This window comes from Apodemus sylvaticus, chromosome 14 (assembly GCF_947179515.1).
Source record: "Apodemus sylvaticus chromosome 14, mApoSyl1.1, whole genome shotgun sequence".
In the NCBI taxonomy this organism is placed as follows: Eukaryota; Metazoa; Chordata; class Mammalia; order Rodentia; family Muridae; genus Apodemus; species Apodemus sylvaticus.
The window spans coordinates 78,301,579-78,316,169 of NC_067485.1; the positions used below are offsets into that span (position 1 = coordinate 78,301,579).

The 14,591-nt window shown below is 41.2% G+C and overlaps 1 protein-coding gene across 13 annotated transcripts in view; it reads left to right on the plus strand.

Moving 5' to 3' along the window:
- Positions 1-14,591, plus strand: part of Celf2 (CUGBP Elav-like family member 2) — a 513,597-nt gene that overhangs the window by 438,424 nt on the left and 60,582 nt on the right. For all 13 annotated transcript variants that reach the window (XM_052157034.1, XM_052157033.1, XM_052157039.1 and 10 more), the window contains 2 exons: positions 4,775-4,909; positions 12,081-12,160. In XM_052157034.1, coding sequence (XP_052012994.1) covers positions 4,775-4,909; positions 12,081-12,160 — 215 coding nt within the window. The remainder of the gene's footprint in view (positions 1-4,774; positions 4,910-12,080; positions 12,161-14,591) is intronic.

A 14,591-nucleotide genomic window follows, 5' to 3' on the forward strand; every position in this document is an offset into this window, starting at 1 on the left:
ACTGAGAGAAACATTTTGTTGCCTTCTCAATGTCCCTGACCTGTCACCCCAGACTGTTCACAGGATAAGCCTGTACACAGACTAGAACCCACAAAACTGCACATAGGTGTATTCTCCTTTGCCTCCATTTTCTGAATTTTTGATTGGAAAAGTTGAAAACATGAGAGCAAACTTACAATTATATTTCAAGAACTCTGTTATGGAAGTTCAAATGGAACTTTGTCTTGCATAGATATGAACAGCTTACAGTTCCCTTTGGACCTACCTTAGGAATCAGAAGACATGCACACTTTTGTAACTCATAAGTGTTGCAGCCTTTTTTGATTCCTCATGGCATTTCTGACAGGTAAGCATAGCTTCAGAAACATAAAAACACAAAGATGTCTTTGGTTTAGACTCTCAATAGCTCCTATAGCAGTGAAGGGAGCATAACGAGCTCTAATCGCACTTGTATTGAGTTTGCTGACATTTATATATAGCACAAAGGACTCATCACAGCTAGAGAGTGGCTGTCTTCATTATCTGTGTGCTCAGATTTTGAAATTATCTATTTTCTGAGCAAGAACTGCTAATCAAGATCACTTAGTTATGGACAAGTGAATTCCAGCAAAACAGTCACCATTTGGATCCCTAGTCATTACAGTCTGATATAGGGAAACTCTAGTGAGCCCAGAAATGTCAGGTGCTTGTACCTCAGCCCTGTACTCTTGGGTCGTACTGAATGGACTTCCTAAGCCTGCAGTGCTCCCATAACCCACCACACTTCAAATGCTGTCATTAAATCTGTACCCTCCAGAGCTCCCAGGGACTAAACCACCAACCAAAGAGTACACATGGAAGGACCCAGGGCTCCAGCCACATATGTAGCAGAGGATGGCCTTACCTGGCATCATTGGGAGGGGAGGCCCTTGGTCCTGCAGAGGCTCAATGCCCCATCATAGGGGAATGCTAGGGCAGTGAGATGGGAGTAGGTGGGCCGATTGGAGAGCATCCTCATAGAAGCAGGGGAGGGGGAGATAGGGTATTTGTGGAGGGGAAACCTGGGATGAATTATAACATTTTAAATATAAATAAATAAAATAACTGATAGAAAATAAATAAATCTGCATCCTCTCACACATTCATGCTAATCCATGCTTTTTTTCCTGTGCTACTATCCCAAATATCTAGAGAAAAATATAATAATAATAATAATAATAACAACAACAACACTCCAGATAAGTAATAATTAATGGAGTACCCAATGCGAATACGTTATCGGAATTCAGCTTTCTTGTTATTTTTCTACTATAGAAACCTGAGCGACAACCATGTGGGAAGCGTATCTGAGGAGTTATGGATACCAGGGCTTGCACTAACTAGCAGAAGCACAGTTACTCTCTTCCATTCTGGATCCGTATATTTTCCTGCACCCTGCAGTTCTCCCTCTTCAGCGGCTTTCCATCCTCTACTCTGCTGTGGAATGTGCCGTCTGTGCAGGACTTAAGCACAACCTCTGAGGCTGGTGATGAGTGAGACTAGCTGAAGCAGGAGCTCGCCTCTTTGCTGTGCTTGGCTCTCATTGGCTACAGCCAGTATTGACTGTTGCCATGCTTCCGATTTCAAGGAAGATGCTCTATAGAGAGATCATATAAGACCTTCTGTTTTAGCCTTCCAACCTTACAATGTGTTGAGGGACCTAGAATCCAAAAATGCTAATCAAGACCTGTCTTTTTTCTCAAGGCTCTGAAACCTCTGTGTCTTGTTGTCAAGCTTAGAGCTAGCCGAAGTCATGGTAACTGTTTTCATGGGAAGGTGAAAACCTTCAAAGCCACCATTAAAAATAGGAATCACTCAGTATTTTCATGCAGTCACTTTCTGATTTGCTAGAAGATGGGAAAATAATTTTGAAATTCAAAGTGGAACCACTTGCAGATTTGGAGGCAGTAATTAAATGCCATATGTTAGCACCAACACATTGGAAAGTTGTTAATTAATTCAAGCAGCCCCAAATCCAGGTGTGACATTGACAGATTGTATACCAGGGTGTTAGCACAGACTTACAATTAGGGATGTTTTTAAAATGAAGTTTCTAGACCTCTAACTTGAAGAAGTTCCCCTTTTACTCAAACTATTAACCCTTTCTCATTACCCCATGAGAGGAGGTGTTTACTGAGCACAAGTCTAGAGGCCTGTGGCTGTGCTGTTATCTGTGAGGCAGGCATCACTCATATGTAAGAGTCAGTCCCTGCTCAGCTCAGTAGCATCCTTGGGAAAAATGGTTTTGTCTCAAAGAGAAAGGAACTTATTTTTGTTTTTAAATTCCCCTAAAGCACCTACCAGACTACCCTGGATACCATAGATTAATTTAAGCAATCCATAATCTCACTGATTAAAAATTAAATACTAGCCTCAAACACACACACACAAAAAAGAACATTTTTACTAGCATACAGAGGCCACTCCCCTTCATTTCTTAGCTAATGATATTTTAAAGAAGAGTTGTATTCCTCCTTGAAATCTGGTTGAGTTTATTCTTAGTGGTACCCAGAAGTCAGCATCTTCTCTTAAGTGATTTCCATTTTCAGAGTGTTCATCTTAGGTAGGGGGTATCATAGTTTAGCTTACTCAGGATGTGCATGTTTATTTATTTACTATGGTACTATCAAGTATAAAATTATTTTAAGTAAACACTGTCATTACAAGTTTAGCAGTGAAATTAGAATCCAAATAAAAATTTTAAATTCTGCTTTTATTTTAAAGAACTAAAGCAAGTTTCTTCAAGATAAGAAATATGGCAGGAATTTTTTTCCTCATACAGCTGCCAGTCATGGTTTGGTAGGTCGAGGAGTCCTGAAGAGAAAATAATAAGAAGTGGAGACTAGCTGTCTTCCCTTCCTTCCCCATCCATTTCCACGGCTCCGTCATGGGCCTGTTGACCACAGTGCTCGTATTCAGGGGCGAGCTCCCAGGTAGCGTCTAATGGTACAGGCCAGGAGACTATAAAGACTCCTCATTAAGAGATCTGAGCTTGCTGAAGTTTGGTGCCCTGGACCACTAGGCTTTTGCTAATAGATCACTGGAATTTCACTTCCTCCAAAGGTATAAAAAGAACAGTACTTGAACTTTTTTTAATCCAAATAAATAGCCTATCCAGTGACATTTAAATCTATCACTCTCCTTGTTCATTGAGCCCATTCTCTGATCATAAGATCTTTTTCCTTTTTCAGTTGTACCAGTGTGCTCCTGACGTTGTCCCTTATATGGTCAGTACCTTCTTTCCCCACTCCCACTACAAATCTCTCCAGATTCTGCCTTTATTTCCTAAGTTTCATCTCAGGATGACATTAAAAGCTCCCTAGACCTCTGAGTTGTCTTAGAAAGTTTCTGGCTGTAAGAAGGGGCATTGTACGCACTGCTCTAGTGCCCTAGTGCATCAGTTAACTGAGACAGGAAGTGTGTGGCCTTCTCTGCAGCACTAAGGAAAGAGAAAGAAAAGGAAGCTTAGCTGACAAAGGTGAGATGGGTAGCAGGGTTACATTTCAGATCAATGACAACACTAAAACAGCACAGTCCTTTAGTCATGACCATTTCTCCTGCCTTTAAGGCTCATCTACCTCCTCCAGCCTACAAGAATCAGTAAAGGAAGAACAGAGGTCTCTGGTAGAAAAGTGGGGTGTGTCCATCTTAGACCACATACTTCCTAAGTGACCCTACGAAAGTTGCTTTCCCTCTTAGGGACTCAGAATCTGTTTTATAGACAGATAAGTCCTCTTCTTATTACATGGAATTCTATGATAAAGAACATTTAGCTGCTTCACTTGGGTTTTTCAGAGCTGCATTTACCAATATAATAGATAGGAAAGGCTTGAAACTTTACATTAAAATGATATAGCATAAAAAGTTTGTTTTTCAGTCATACTAGACCCTTTTAAGAGTTCAGTGAAGTCATGCACGTGGCATTGGCCATGTATGGGGCAGCACAGACATAGGGCTTGAGGTCAGTGTCACTTAAGAGTAAATCACTGAGTTGCAGCAGTGCTATGAGAAACTAACCAGTCCTAGGGGGCTCCTATCCATGCCTTAACATGAGTTCTAGTAGACCAGCACCCAAAAAAATCCACATAAACAATTACTGCTTACATGGAAATGAGACCTACTCTATACAGGCTAAAAGAAACCAAAGTAATTATCACTTTTAAATAGCAATGACAAGATGATGATACAGGCTCAGTAGCAAAAGCTATGCACATACTGACTGTGTCAAAGCCTAATCCAGGGCTCTGCTACAGCTATCTCTCTCCTCCCTGACCCACACTTAATCCTGAGAACAGATACAGTGAAGCAAGAAGATAAGCGGTCTTACCTCTAGGGGCACCTCAGACAGCTTTTACAAGGACCTCTCCTAGAAAGGCAGCAAGCACTGTCCTGAAATCAGTTGTAATTTGGCCTCATAGGCTATATAAATATTTTTCTCCTCCTTGCTTTTCTGTTTTGGGTTTGCCCCTACCAGACATGATTCTCAAGGAACAAGTTTTCTCCTCTAGAGTTGACTTCTGCTTCAAGTAACTAGCCTGACTAGTTAGAAGCTAAACAAATTGTTCTTAAGGTCAGGGTGGAAAAGAGGTGAGAATGGGGTGTGCAGGAGTTAGGGGGGCAGATACAGGTGTGCAGTTAGCTTTAGGACTGCATTCATTCTCACATGGCCAAGCATAGCTTGATGTGGTAATGAATGATTGGTTACAAGAAAAAAAGATGATGTGGCCTTTGTTCGTTTGTTATTTTTATCTCCTAGCTGTGGAAGACCGAAAATTGTTCATAGGAATGGTTTCCAAGAAATGTAACGAGAATGATATCAGAGTGATGTTTTCTCCATTCGGTCAGATAGAAGAATGCCGGATTCTCCGGGGACCTGACGGGCTGAGTCGAGGTGAGTGTGCTCTCTGTAAAGTCTTCTTCCTTAGGTGCTAATTGGAACTCTGTGTCACAATCAAGGGAGAGGTAGGCATCGTAGGCCTCACAGACAGCAGGGGTCAGCTTGCAGTACATCTCATGTGATCCAGTCATCCAACCTTAACGTTTCTCTGTAACCAAAATGATCATCCTTACTTCTCCAGGTGAAAAGGTCTAATGCCAGCATATTAGGCCAGGTCCCATGGGAGGCTGGCGGGCTGCCCTGGATATTTACCCCCTTTCCATCCTCACATTGAGCGGATTTGGGCAAAAGGAGGGAAGGTGGACGATGGAAACGGATGCTCAACCAGACTCTTCTCTGCTTGCCTGAATAAAATGTGTAAAAAATGTCGTCCTCATAATAGCCATACTAGCCTAGAAAGAGTGTCATACTCACACTGTACAGAACAAAACTAGGACCTCATAGGAATTAGACCTGGCCTGCCCTATCTTCTCCAGCCTCTAGTTCCCAGTCCCACCCTCTGAGTGATCGAAAACGACTTTGACCTGAAGAAAACCGTAGACTCTTCTTTTGTCCCAACAATAGAAGGGAAAGTTATGTTTAAAGCCATGAGGAACGCTACAGTTTTGTGACCTCTGTAGGAATCAGTGGGGGTCACATCAGTAGGGGTCACCCTTCTCTTTCCAGACCCTCCCCCTCAATAAGACCACACACCTCCCTCCATAAACTACAGCAGCTTGACAGTAGTTATCAACAGTTATCCAACTGTACTTTTCCAATCAATCCAAAGAGGAAGTCCATTTGATTTCCTATTTCTGTCTCTTAGTTTACCCAGTCAGAAGCTGACATTAGTGAAAGTGTGAGTGTCCCGCTTCTCCCACAGGGCAGCACTAGTCCCCACTTCCTGGCTTTGCCCACACTTCCTGTCTGGATGGTCACATACAGACCGTGAGTGCAGAGCTGTGTGCCCGCTGCCTGCCTTCCCGATGTTTGGATGCTTGGCTTAGACAGTGAGGAAGTGGCCCCTGGCTCAGTGCCTCTGCTGTGCAGGGAAGGGACGCAGGTTGAAACAGCTCAGGTGGCTTTCGGTTTGTATTAGTATTCATGGGAAAGAGCAGAACAGTCACTGCTCAATAGGAGAACTTGGCCGCTTTGCTCTGCCATTTGGTTGATTAGCCCACACAGTGACCCTAGAATAGCCAGTTCCTATAGTAAGCTATAGGAGCCTTGTCAGTCATTTTTTGTTGTGCTCAATGAAAATGGATGTACTCAATGAAAAGAAGAAAATACCACCCCACCCCAGCGTTAAACAGAAAAGTCATTCTGATGAAGTGGTGAAAATTCCCTCTTAGAAAAAGGAAAATCCTCCCTTATGACCATTCTTTCTGAAATACAAAGACAGACAGGGTGCATTTTTCAATTAATAGTACCTAGGGACTTCTGGACCCAGAGGCCTGCTCATGAATCACTGTATTTGGTAAAAGAATAATTCTCTTTCATGGTACTATTTTATTCTCATAAAGAATTTCAGTTTTCAATAAAATATTAGTAAATGTCTCCCATTAGTGGTACTCCAGATGAAAGATACTTGGCATTTTTTTTCCTCAGTGTCTGTTGCTAGCTCAGCTGCTGAAAAAATAATAATAAATGAAAATCAAGTAGAATGAAAGCACGGCTGCTCTGGAGTACCTTATATCAACCAGGGTACACACTCCTCAGTAGGAGCAGAGCGTGCCTGCAAGAGATGTTAGTGATGACAAAGGGCAGGCACACTCAGGACCTTGGCCACTCACCTTCCTGGGTTTACACATTTCAGCTATAAGTCTGAAGATAACTAGTCAAGCAGGCCTCCCCCACCACTCATCCTCTGCACATCAGCCATTTGAATTCCTCCTGAGCTGTTTCAACCCGCTTCCCTTCCCTGCACAGCAGAGGCACTGAACCAGATGCCACTTCCTCGCTGTCTAAGCCAAGCATCCAAGCATCGGGAAGGCGGGCAGCAGGCACACAGCTCTGCACTCACGGTCTGTATGTGCCCATCCAGACAGGAAGTGGGGACTAGTGCTGCCCTGTGAGAGAAGCGGGACACTCACACTTTCACGGGTGTCAGCACACTGCTGAGGCTCCTCAGACATGTTGACTGAGGACACCACTCATCATCATAGAGGTCTAAAAGCTGTCAGGGCTCACAGAGTCCCTATCAGGGCCAATTTATCCTTTCTGTCAGAGCCATTATCCTTGAGGGATGGGAAGAACACAGGCGACAGTCCATGTGGCAGGACAGACTCTCAGGAGACACTTACAACTGTCTACACGGAAAGAACCTAGCACCTGCCTCTCACACAGAGCTACCTTGCAAACATTCTCTCTCATTGCATACAAAGGGCCCTGTGCCCAAATCTAAGGCCTTTCCTCCACTGGGCATGGTCACTCTTTCACTGCCTCTCCTGTTTTTGAAAGCAGGTTGCTCATCACTCTCAGACAGTTTCACATCAATACTTGACCATTGTGCAAGGACAGCTAGCTGCACCTCTCAGGTGCCTGACAGCTCTCCAGGAAAAAGCACGTGGGTCAGCACAACTCTTTTGTGCATTTGCAGCGAGACATCTATGCTCAGAAGCACACGTAAGCTTCCACACCAAATGCACATATTTATCAGTGTTACTGTAGGATGCTTAACTTACATAAACATCTTCTCACTGATACATAGTCACAAAGGTTAGCGAGATCTAACCTATGAAATTTGGTGCACAATAACAGTTGAGTATACTTGGAGTTGGTGGAAAAAGTTCATTTCATTCTTCTTTCCCACAAACTGTTGTAGAATCTTCACTACCATTTAAGGTAACTTTCTTTCTCCTTGTATAAGGTATTCCAGCTGTGTTCCAACATTCCCTTGCCTAAACCCTTGACATATGAATGTTTTCAGGGAAGAGCACAGACTGGGCTTAGCAGTTAAGTCCTTGTTTGTATTCAAGTAGTATATTAAGATAGGCCTTTTGAGTGTTCAGTACAGGTATGTGGACTAGACTGTCTTGATCAGTTTAGTTTTGTCCACCCAGTACCTAAATCTTCATCTGCATTGGAAATTTTCATCACATGTCACTTGGAATACTAACTACATTATGCCATCTCGTTCCAATTAGTCTTGCAGCCCCATCTAAGTGATGAGATCTTCCCAGCTGCTAAGTAGGTCCTAGTCTGTACCCAAATGTAGATGCCATAAATGAATAACTGACGTGTTAATGTCAGTTTTCAACATCCTAACCCAACATTGATAGATTAGATTACTAATGCATATGCCCAAGTATTATGCCATACTGTGTGTTTGATCCTTCCTGCCAGTATTGAAAAGATGCAGCAGGAATTGGCTGCATTAATCTTTGTTAGGTGGTGATTGAATTATAAGTAACTTTTTTCCTAGTTTGAAGCCTCCTTCATGCTTACAGTAACTTAAATCCTGTTGCTTCTTTTTGAGATACAGCAAGCTCTATACCCCTTTGAAAAAAGCACAAGAACAAGAGACCCTGGCATCCTCAGTGCTTTTAAAAGGACTTCTAACTTTGGGGTTTCTTTCGGTTTAGATTTTGATTAGTTTATTATGGAGCAAGAATTCATCTAGTTCTATAAAATTCTCTTGACCCCTATTAGTGGTCAGTGGTGGCACACATGGGAGGCAGAGGCCTGCGGATCTCTTGAATTTAAAGCCAGCCTGGTTTTCAGAGCAAGTTCCAGGACAGGCAAAACTACACAGAGAAAAACACTGTCTTAGAAAAAGAAAGGAAATGGGGGAAAGATGCCATTTCTACTGAAACGGCAAATGTGGTAGATATATCCCAAGCACCCACCCTCTTTGATGGGGCTTTGAACTTTCCTTAGAACCTGTCTGTAGGAGGAAATCTCTTTGTGAAACCTTTCTCCAGTCAGTCATCTGTTTTAGCAGCAAGAAGGCAGTCTCACTGAAATAAGAAAAATTCCATTCCTCATTCCTAATAGTAATCTCTGACGTTCTCAAAGGGGAGACAATAATTGCAAGTAACTACAGGTTAGCCACAATTTTTTTTTCTTTTATATATATTTGGCAGTTTTAAGACAGTGATGTGCATATATGATACTATAGCCAAACCAAAAATGAAAGAAATGTCTATCTTTTTTTCCTCCAGTCTGATTTCTCCAGCATTGAGGTCAATTACAAGAGGACTATTTGCCAAGATGGTGCATTTACAGGCTTAAATAGTTAAGGGCTGATGATTTATAGTCCTAAATATTTAAGGAACTGTCCTGTCAGGACTCAGTCAGTGCCACTTCATAAAGAAGAAAGGACCAAGGGAAAGCCTTCTGGCTCTGCTGTAGTAAAGGCAATAGCCAGTTTTAACAGTGGAGCTCTTCTGATCCTGTGTTGATAAAGAGCCACACATCCGAGACCTGGGCCTGGAGCACTACCATGTTTAGATCTGTATTGAAAGTAGATTAGAATATATCCATGTAACTACCACAACCTCTCCTGATACAGAGAAATTACAAAGGTTAATAAATTTTAGTATCCCAAAAACCAGTAGGCTCCTAAGTTGCTTAACTGCATCCAAAGTAAAATTTTTCACCATGCATTCCCACTTTTTAAATGACACAATTTTTTCTTCCTAATTGAGTACAGCACACAATAAAGAACTTGACAGAAGCCCCTAAGGAGACAGCTTCTCTCTTTTCCTGCACACTGCCAGTAGAATAAAAAGATTAAAGAAGTCATCACATTTGTCAGGTCATTTTTTGAATGGGTTAGGATTGTAAAATTAGAAGCACTGTTTGGGTTTTTTATTTGCAGGATTCTTAAAGGAGAGGGCAATGGTTTGAAATGATATTTTATTATGCCTGCTAATTGCTTTATCTTCTCACAATGGTTACTTACAATTTACTTGTGTGAAATTGTGATAAATGAATAAGCTTGCCTTATTGATTCTTATTGACATTTTACATGTTTCTAATGCGTTTTTAACCTCCATTTGGAAACTGTCAGCTAGGCACACATTCCTTACATAATATGAGCAAACTAAGTGAACATAACAATCTTCGTGACCGTTAAAGCAGATTCAGTCCATGCTTTCTTTGTATGCATTCAAACATACCTCTGCTAGATGATTTGGTCTTCATTGTAGCCTCAAAGAAGGAGTGGAAAAATTAAAATCTCTTAGTCTTATTCCCTCTGTAATTTCAGTGATGATCATTCTGAAGCGGTATTACTTTAAAACAGATGATCAATTTAAGGCTATAATTTCAGACCTTAGCATCAATATGGAGTCCAGCAGAGGCACTGCCATTTGTGTCACACACTGTCACACACGTAGTCCAGACACCTGAGAGAGAAAAGGCCATTGTTTCTATGGATGGCATGCTGTAGTCATGTCTAGGTCCATGCAACATGTTTATAGTAGGCCTTGTCACTGCTGTCTGTCAAAGAACCACATGCAACAGTCAGTGTTCAAGCAAGCCGACCTTCTTGCTTGCTTCTTAAGATCTTCTCAGCTAATGGGAGGAATATGGGATGAGCTTCCTGTGTTCTGGGAACTTTTCACGATGTGTTGCAAAAAAAGTACACATTTAGTTCCTTTTACGACTGGATGCCATTGTACACTGGGGACGGTGGACAGATACTGCTTTCTCTTAATGCTGTTTGATTAGAAGGCAGTGCAGCAATATTGATTTGATATTCTCACTAGGTATACAGTGCAGGACAAAAGAAGAAAATATATTTATGACTGACCAGTTTACATAAACCAAACAATCTGCTGGTTGCTTGAATGTAGAATGTTCTGTTTTGTTTATTGGCCACAGGGGCAACAATCTCATACTGCTGATGCCAGAATTTTGTCCTCATGCATTTGCTCTGAGATGACAGTGAGCTTCAGCCTCTCAGTGTTTAGATGTGCTTCATTTGGGAATCTTTTAAGTAGCAATAATAATAATGTTTTGAGGAAATTGAGTGGAACACTAAATTATTCGCTGATACCTAAGTTCAAACTGTGCAAGGCTAAAGAAGCTGAAAATCAATGCACTTTTAAAGTCATTAGAGATCGTAAATGAAATAAGTCTGCATCGCTTTAGCTAAGCTTTTAGTGTGCTGTGGTATTATTATAAAATCAGCCTGAATCTGCATTAATTTCACAGCCTTTTTCTCTAAGCCCAAGGGTACATGATGAATAAAATGTAAATTTCACCAGGCAGTGTTTTTATTAGTGCAAAGAGCAATGAGCCCTGTAGTCAAGTGGTGACCTGCATGGTGGCCAGTGCTGCCGTGTGGGGTAGGGGCCAGCTCTGCAGATGCTAGCTGTGCTATAGTGCCAGATGGAGTGAGTACAGGAAGCTGTGTAGATCTCATAGTAGATGTTCAGAGAAACGTACATTGTCTTATGTGTGTTAAACTTCAGGTCAAATCTCTGAGTCCTCTCAGAAAGTTACGACTTCCAAAGTCATGAAAAATTTTTTAAACAAATTACAGTTTCTGTAATTTATCTCATATGCACTGTTGAATTTTCTCAGAGTAATAGTTTGTTTTAAGAATTAGTAATAACTACTTTGTAGTAGATTTGGTACATTTGCTTATATTTGAATAGCATCAGTTTATATTTATATGTTTTTAACTATCCAAGATGAATTAGATATATTTATTTGTTAACATTTTGAGCTCTTGAAATTTATTTGCTAATTTACTCTTGGGGTGATGAATTCTTTATTTCTTAAAATTCAGTGATGCATTTTGAAATACAAAGTCCTCTGTACAGTGTAGCATGCTGTCAGTGCAGAGAGCGTCAGCCAAGGAGAAGATGTTAAGTAGCCCACTTTTAACTTAGAAAATGCAAGTTACCTTTTGCTGCTTTCAAAGTTTGTGGAAAAAAAAAAACAAACCTAAAAAACAAAACAAAAAAAGTATGGAACGTGCTCCCTAATTCCCTTTAAAAAAAGAAAAAGCTAATGAATAAATTGTTCTACTTTGGTCAGATTAGCAATTCAGCACTGTGAATAAACAACAAAATGAGATAAAACGGAAGAGCGAAGCTGTTTATTTTTATGTACTACTGAGAACAGTGTCGTCTCGTGGCCGTTCTCGTAGACTGTGTTGGTTTAACAAGCGTCCAACCCTTTTGTCTTGTTGTTTTTGTCTTTCCTGCTCCCTGTCCCCTTGTTCCCACAGGCTGTGCGTTTGTCACATTTTCTACAAGGGCAATGGCACAGAATGCAATCAAAGCCATGCATCAGTCTCAGACCATGGAGGTACTGTATCATCTGCCCTTTCTTTGTTTTCTTTGTGCAAATGATGGGGATGGTAAAGCAGCTCTCCTGTGTGGATTGTTCACATGACAATCACAGACCTAAGCTCTCACCAGTTTGCTTTTTATTCACTCATATTCATCCCCCTCTCTCTGTTTTCCCTCCTCACTTTGTTCCCTCTTCTCTCTTGCCACTTGCATTTCCTCGTAATGACTGGAAATGTACTCTAGTGAAACCTTCCACTTGCCCTACAGCTGTCTTTTGAGCCTTTATTGGAGCAACACAGGTCCTGAGATATGAGGCGCTCAAAGCAGAATGTCATTGTGGACCTAGAGGATCGAATACATGCCACAGCAGGGTTGGTATGGACTACACTAACACGCTCCACCTCAGGTCCCTACTGTAACAGATCACCTGATTACAGATCTTAATGTAGTCCAACAGACTTGTTTTTGCATCCCAAGAATTTTGAAGAAAGTTAATAATTCTCCTATTTATCAGTAAAGTGTTAATTTTCAGTCTCCTGAATAATCAGATTGGTCCCTTATTTAAAGGTGAACAACAAAGAAATGTCCATGCTTCAATCCAACCTCCTAAAAGGTTGTGACTTGAGGAACAGGAGACTTAGCAAGCTGAACTATGCCACAGGTGGAGACGCACACTCTCTGTGCTCGCTCTGGGATTTGAGTCGTGACCTTTCAGAATTCTGCACAAGAACATCCCAAAAGTGACATGCCATCACTTACTCCGTATTGTCTGACAGGATCATTTGAGAGTGCATGTGCTGCCGTGTTATGTACACTGTGTCTGTGTTTGGGTGATTTTCTCCAGAGGTGGTGGCCTTGTGCTGTTATATGAAGCTGTGTTTTCCTATTTGAACAAATTTTTTTCAATTTTATTTAATATTCAAAAAAATGGTAATTGTTTGAGCTTCTTTTTTTTTTAATTCCCCCTTGATTGGAATTTTATTTTTTTGTTTGTTTGTTTGTTTGTTTTTGCAATGCTGCATCTTCCAAAGCATGCTGGGAGCTAAGTGATCATCATGCGTCATGTTCTATGGGAAACTTCTTTATATTAATTCAGAAGGTGGGTGGGAGGGGTTGGAGGGGTGTGCATGGCATTGTCATTAAGTGTTTACTGTACTTTTTTGAGTTGTGACATCAGCATTGCAAAGCCTATTGTCTTTTTTGAACATTCATTTGACTTTGATATTCCTAACATATATAATTAATGTGTTTTCCTTGCAGTGCAATGCATTTTTAGGACAATCCCACCCCCCCTACCTGAAGGCAAGCTCAGGTGAAAATTGAACACGGTAGACAGTAATGAGCAGGGTTCCAGTCTCGCACCCCTTGCCATCCCGTTCCTCACGCTCAGACTTCCTTTGCCGTGTAGGCCACTCCAAACGTGTGGAGTTCCAGCCATTTTTCAGCTTAGCCATTAAAATAGAAGTGCTGTTAAAAAATAAAAAAATAAAAAAACAGTCCTCATATATACTTATTTACATATATGCATTTAGCTATTTTTATTTCCTATAATTGAGGAATTTATACCAAAATTGATGTCCCCTTAGATAAGGTTTTAAAATTCTTTTGACACTTAAAAGAGCTGCCATCCCCACATAAGTTCATAGAGAATGCTGACTCGGTCTGAATCTTAGTCTACTGCCCAGAGCTCAGGGCCCAAGTCAGAAATGGGCATGGCCAAGCCCTGGGGGGCTTTTGAGCAGAGACCTCTGTAAGGCTGGCACAGGCGTGGTCTTCAGATCACATTTAAAACTGGATACTCCACGCTTAAACAAAGGGCCCTCAGTTCCATTCACAAATTTTCACATCTGAATAGAACATTACATACCATGAAGTTCTACTATAACCATACAACTAGAGATGTTTGGCTGAGTCTTAACTAATTACATTGTTTTCAGGACTTTGGTATGCATCTTTAAGCAAGACAGTATTATTTAACTTACAAGGATGTGAATGTTCAAAGATTTGTTTTTAGAACATGCATATAGTATCTGTTTCCCCTTTTTTATTTCTACATGATCCCCACTTGTTTTTCTCTCATGACTTGAACAGGTCACTTTCAAAGCTACAGTTGTTTACCTAACTTCATGCTTGTAGACCCTTTTTCACATTCAAGAATGATAAAGCAATAAGTGTACTAGTAAGAGAAGATGCTGGTATTCATCATAGAACACCTTGATGCAGCAGGAGAATACTCTCCATGCAGAACCTCTGTGTTATTTCCATGTTCAGAATATTTTGCTCTCTTTTAAGAAGTAGTAAAGTGCCGGGCGGTGGTGGCGCACGCCTGTAATCCCAGCACTCTGGGAGGCAGAGGCAGGCGGATTTCTCAGTTTGAGGCCAGCCTGGTCTACAGAGTGAGTTCCAGGACAGCCAGGGCTACACAGAGAAACCCTGTCTCAAAACAA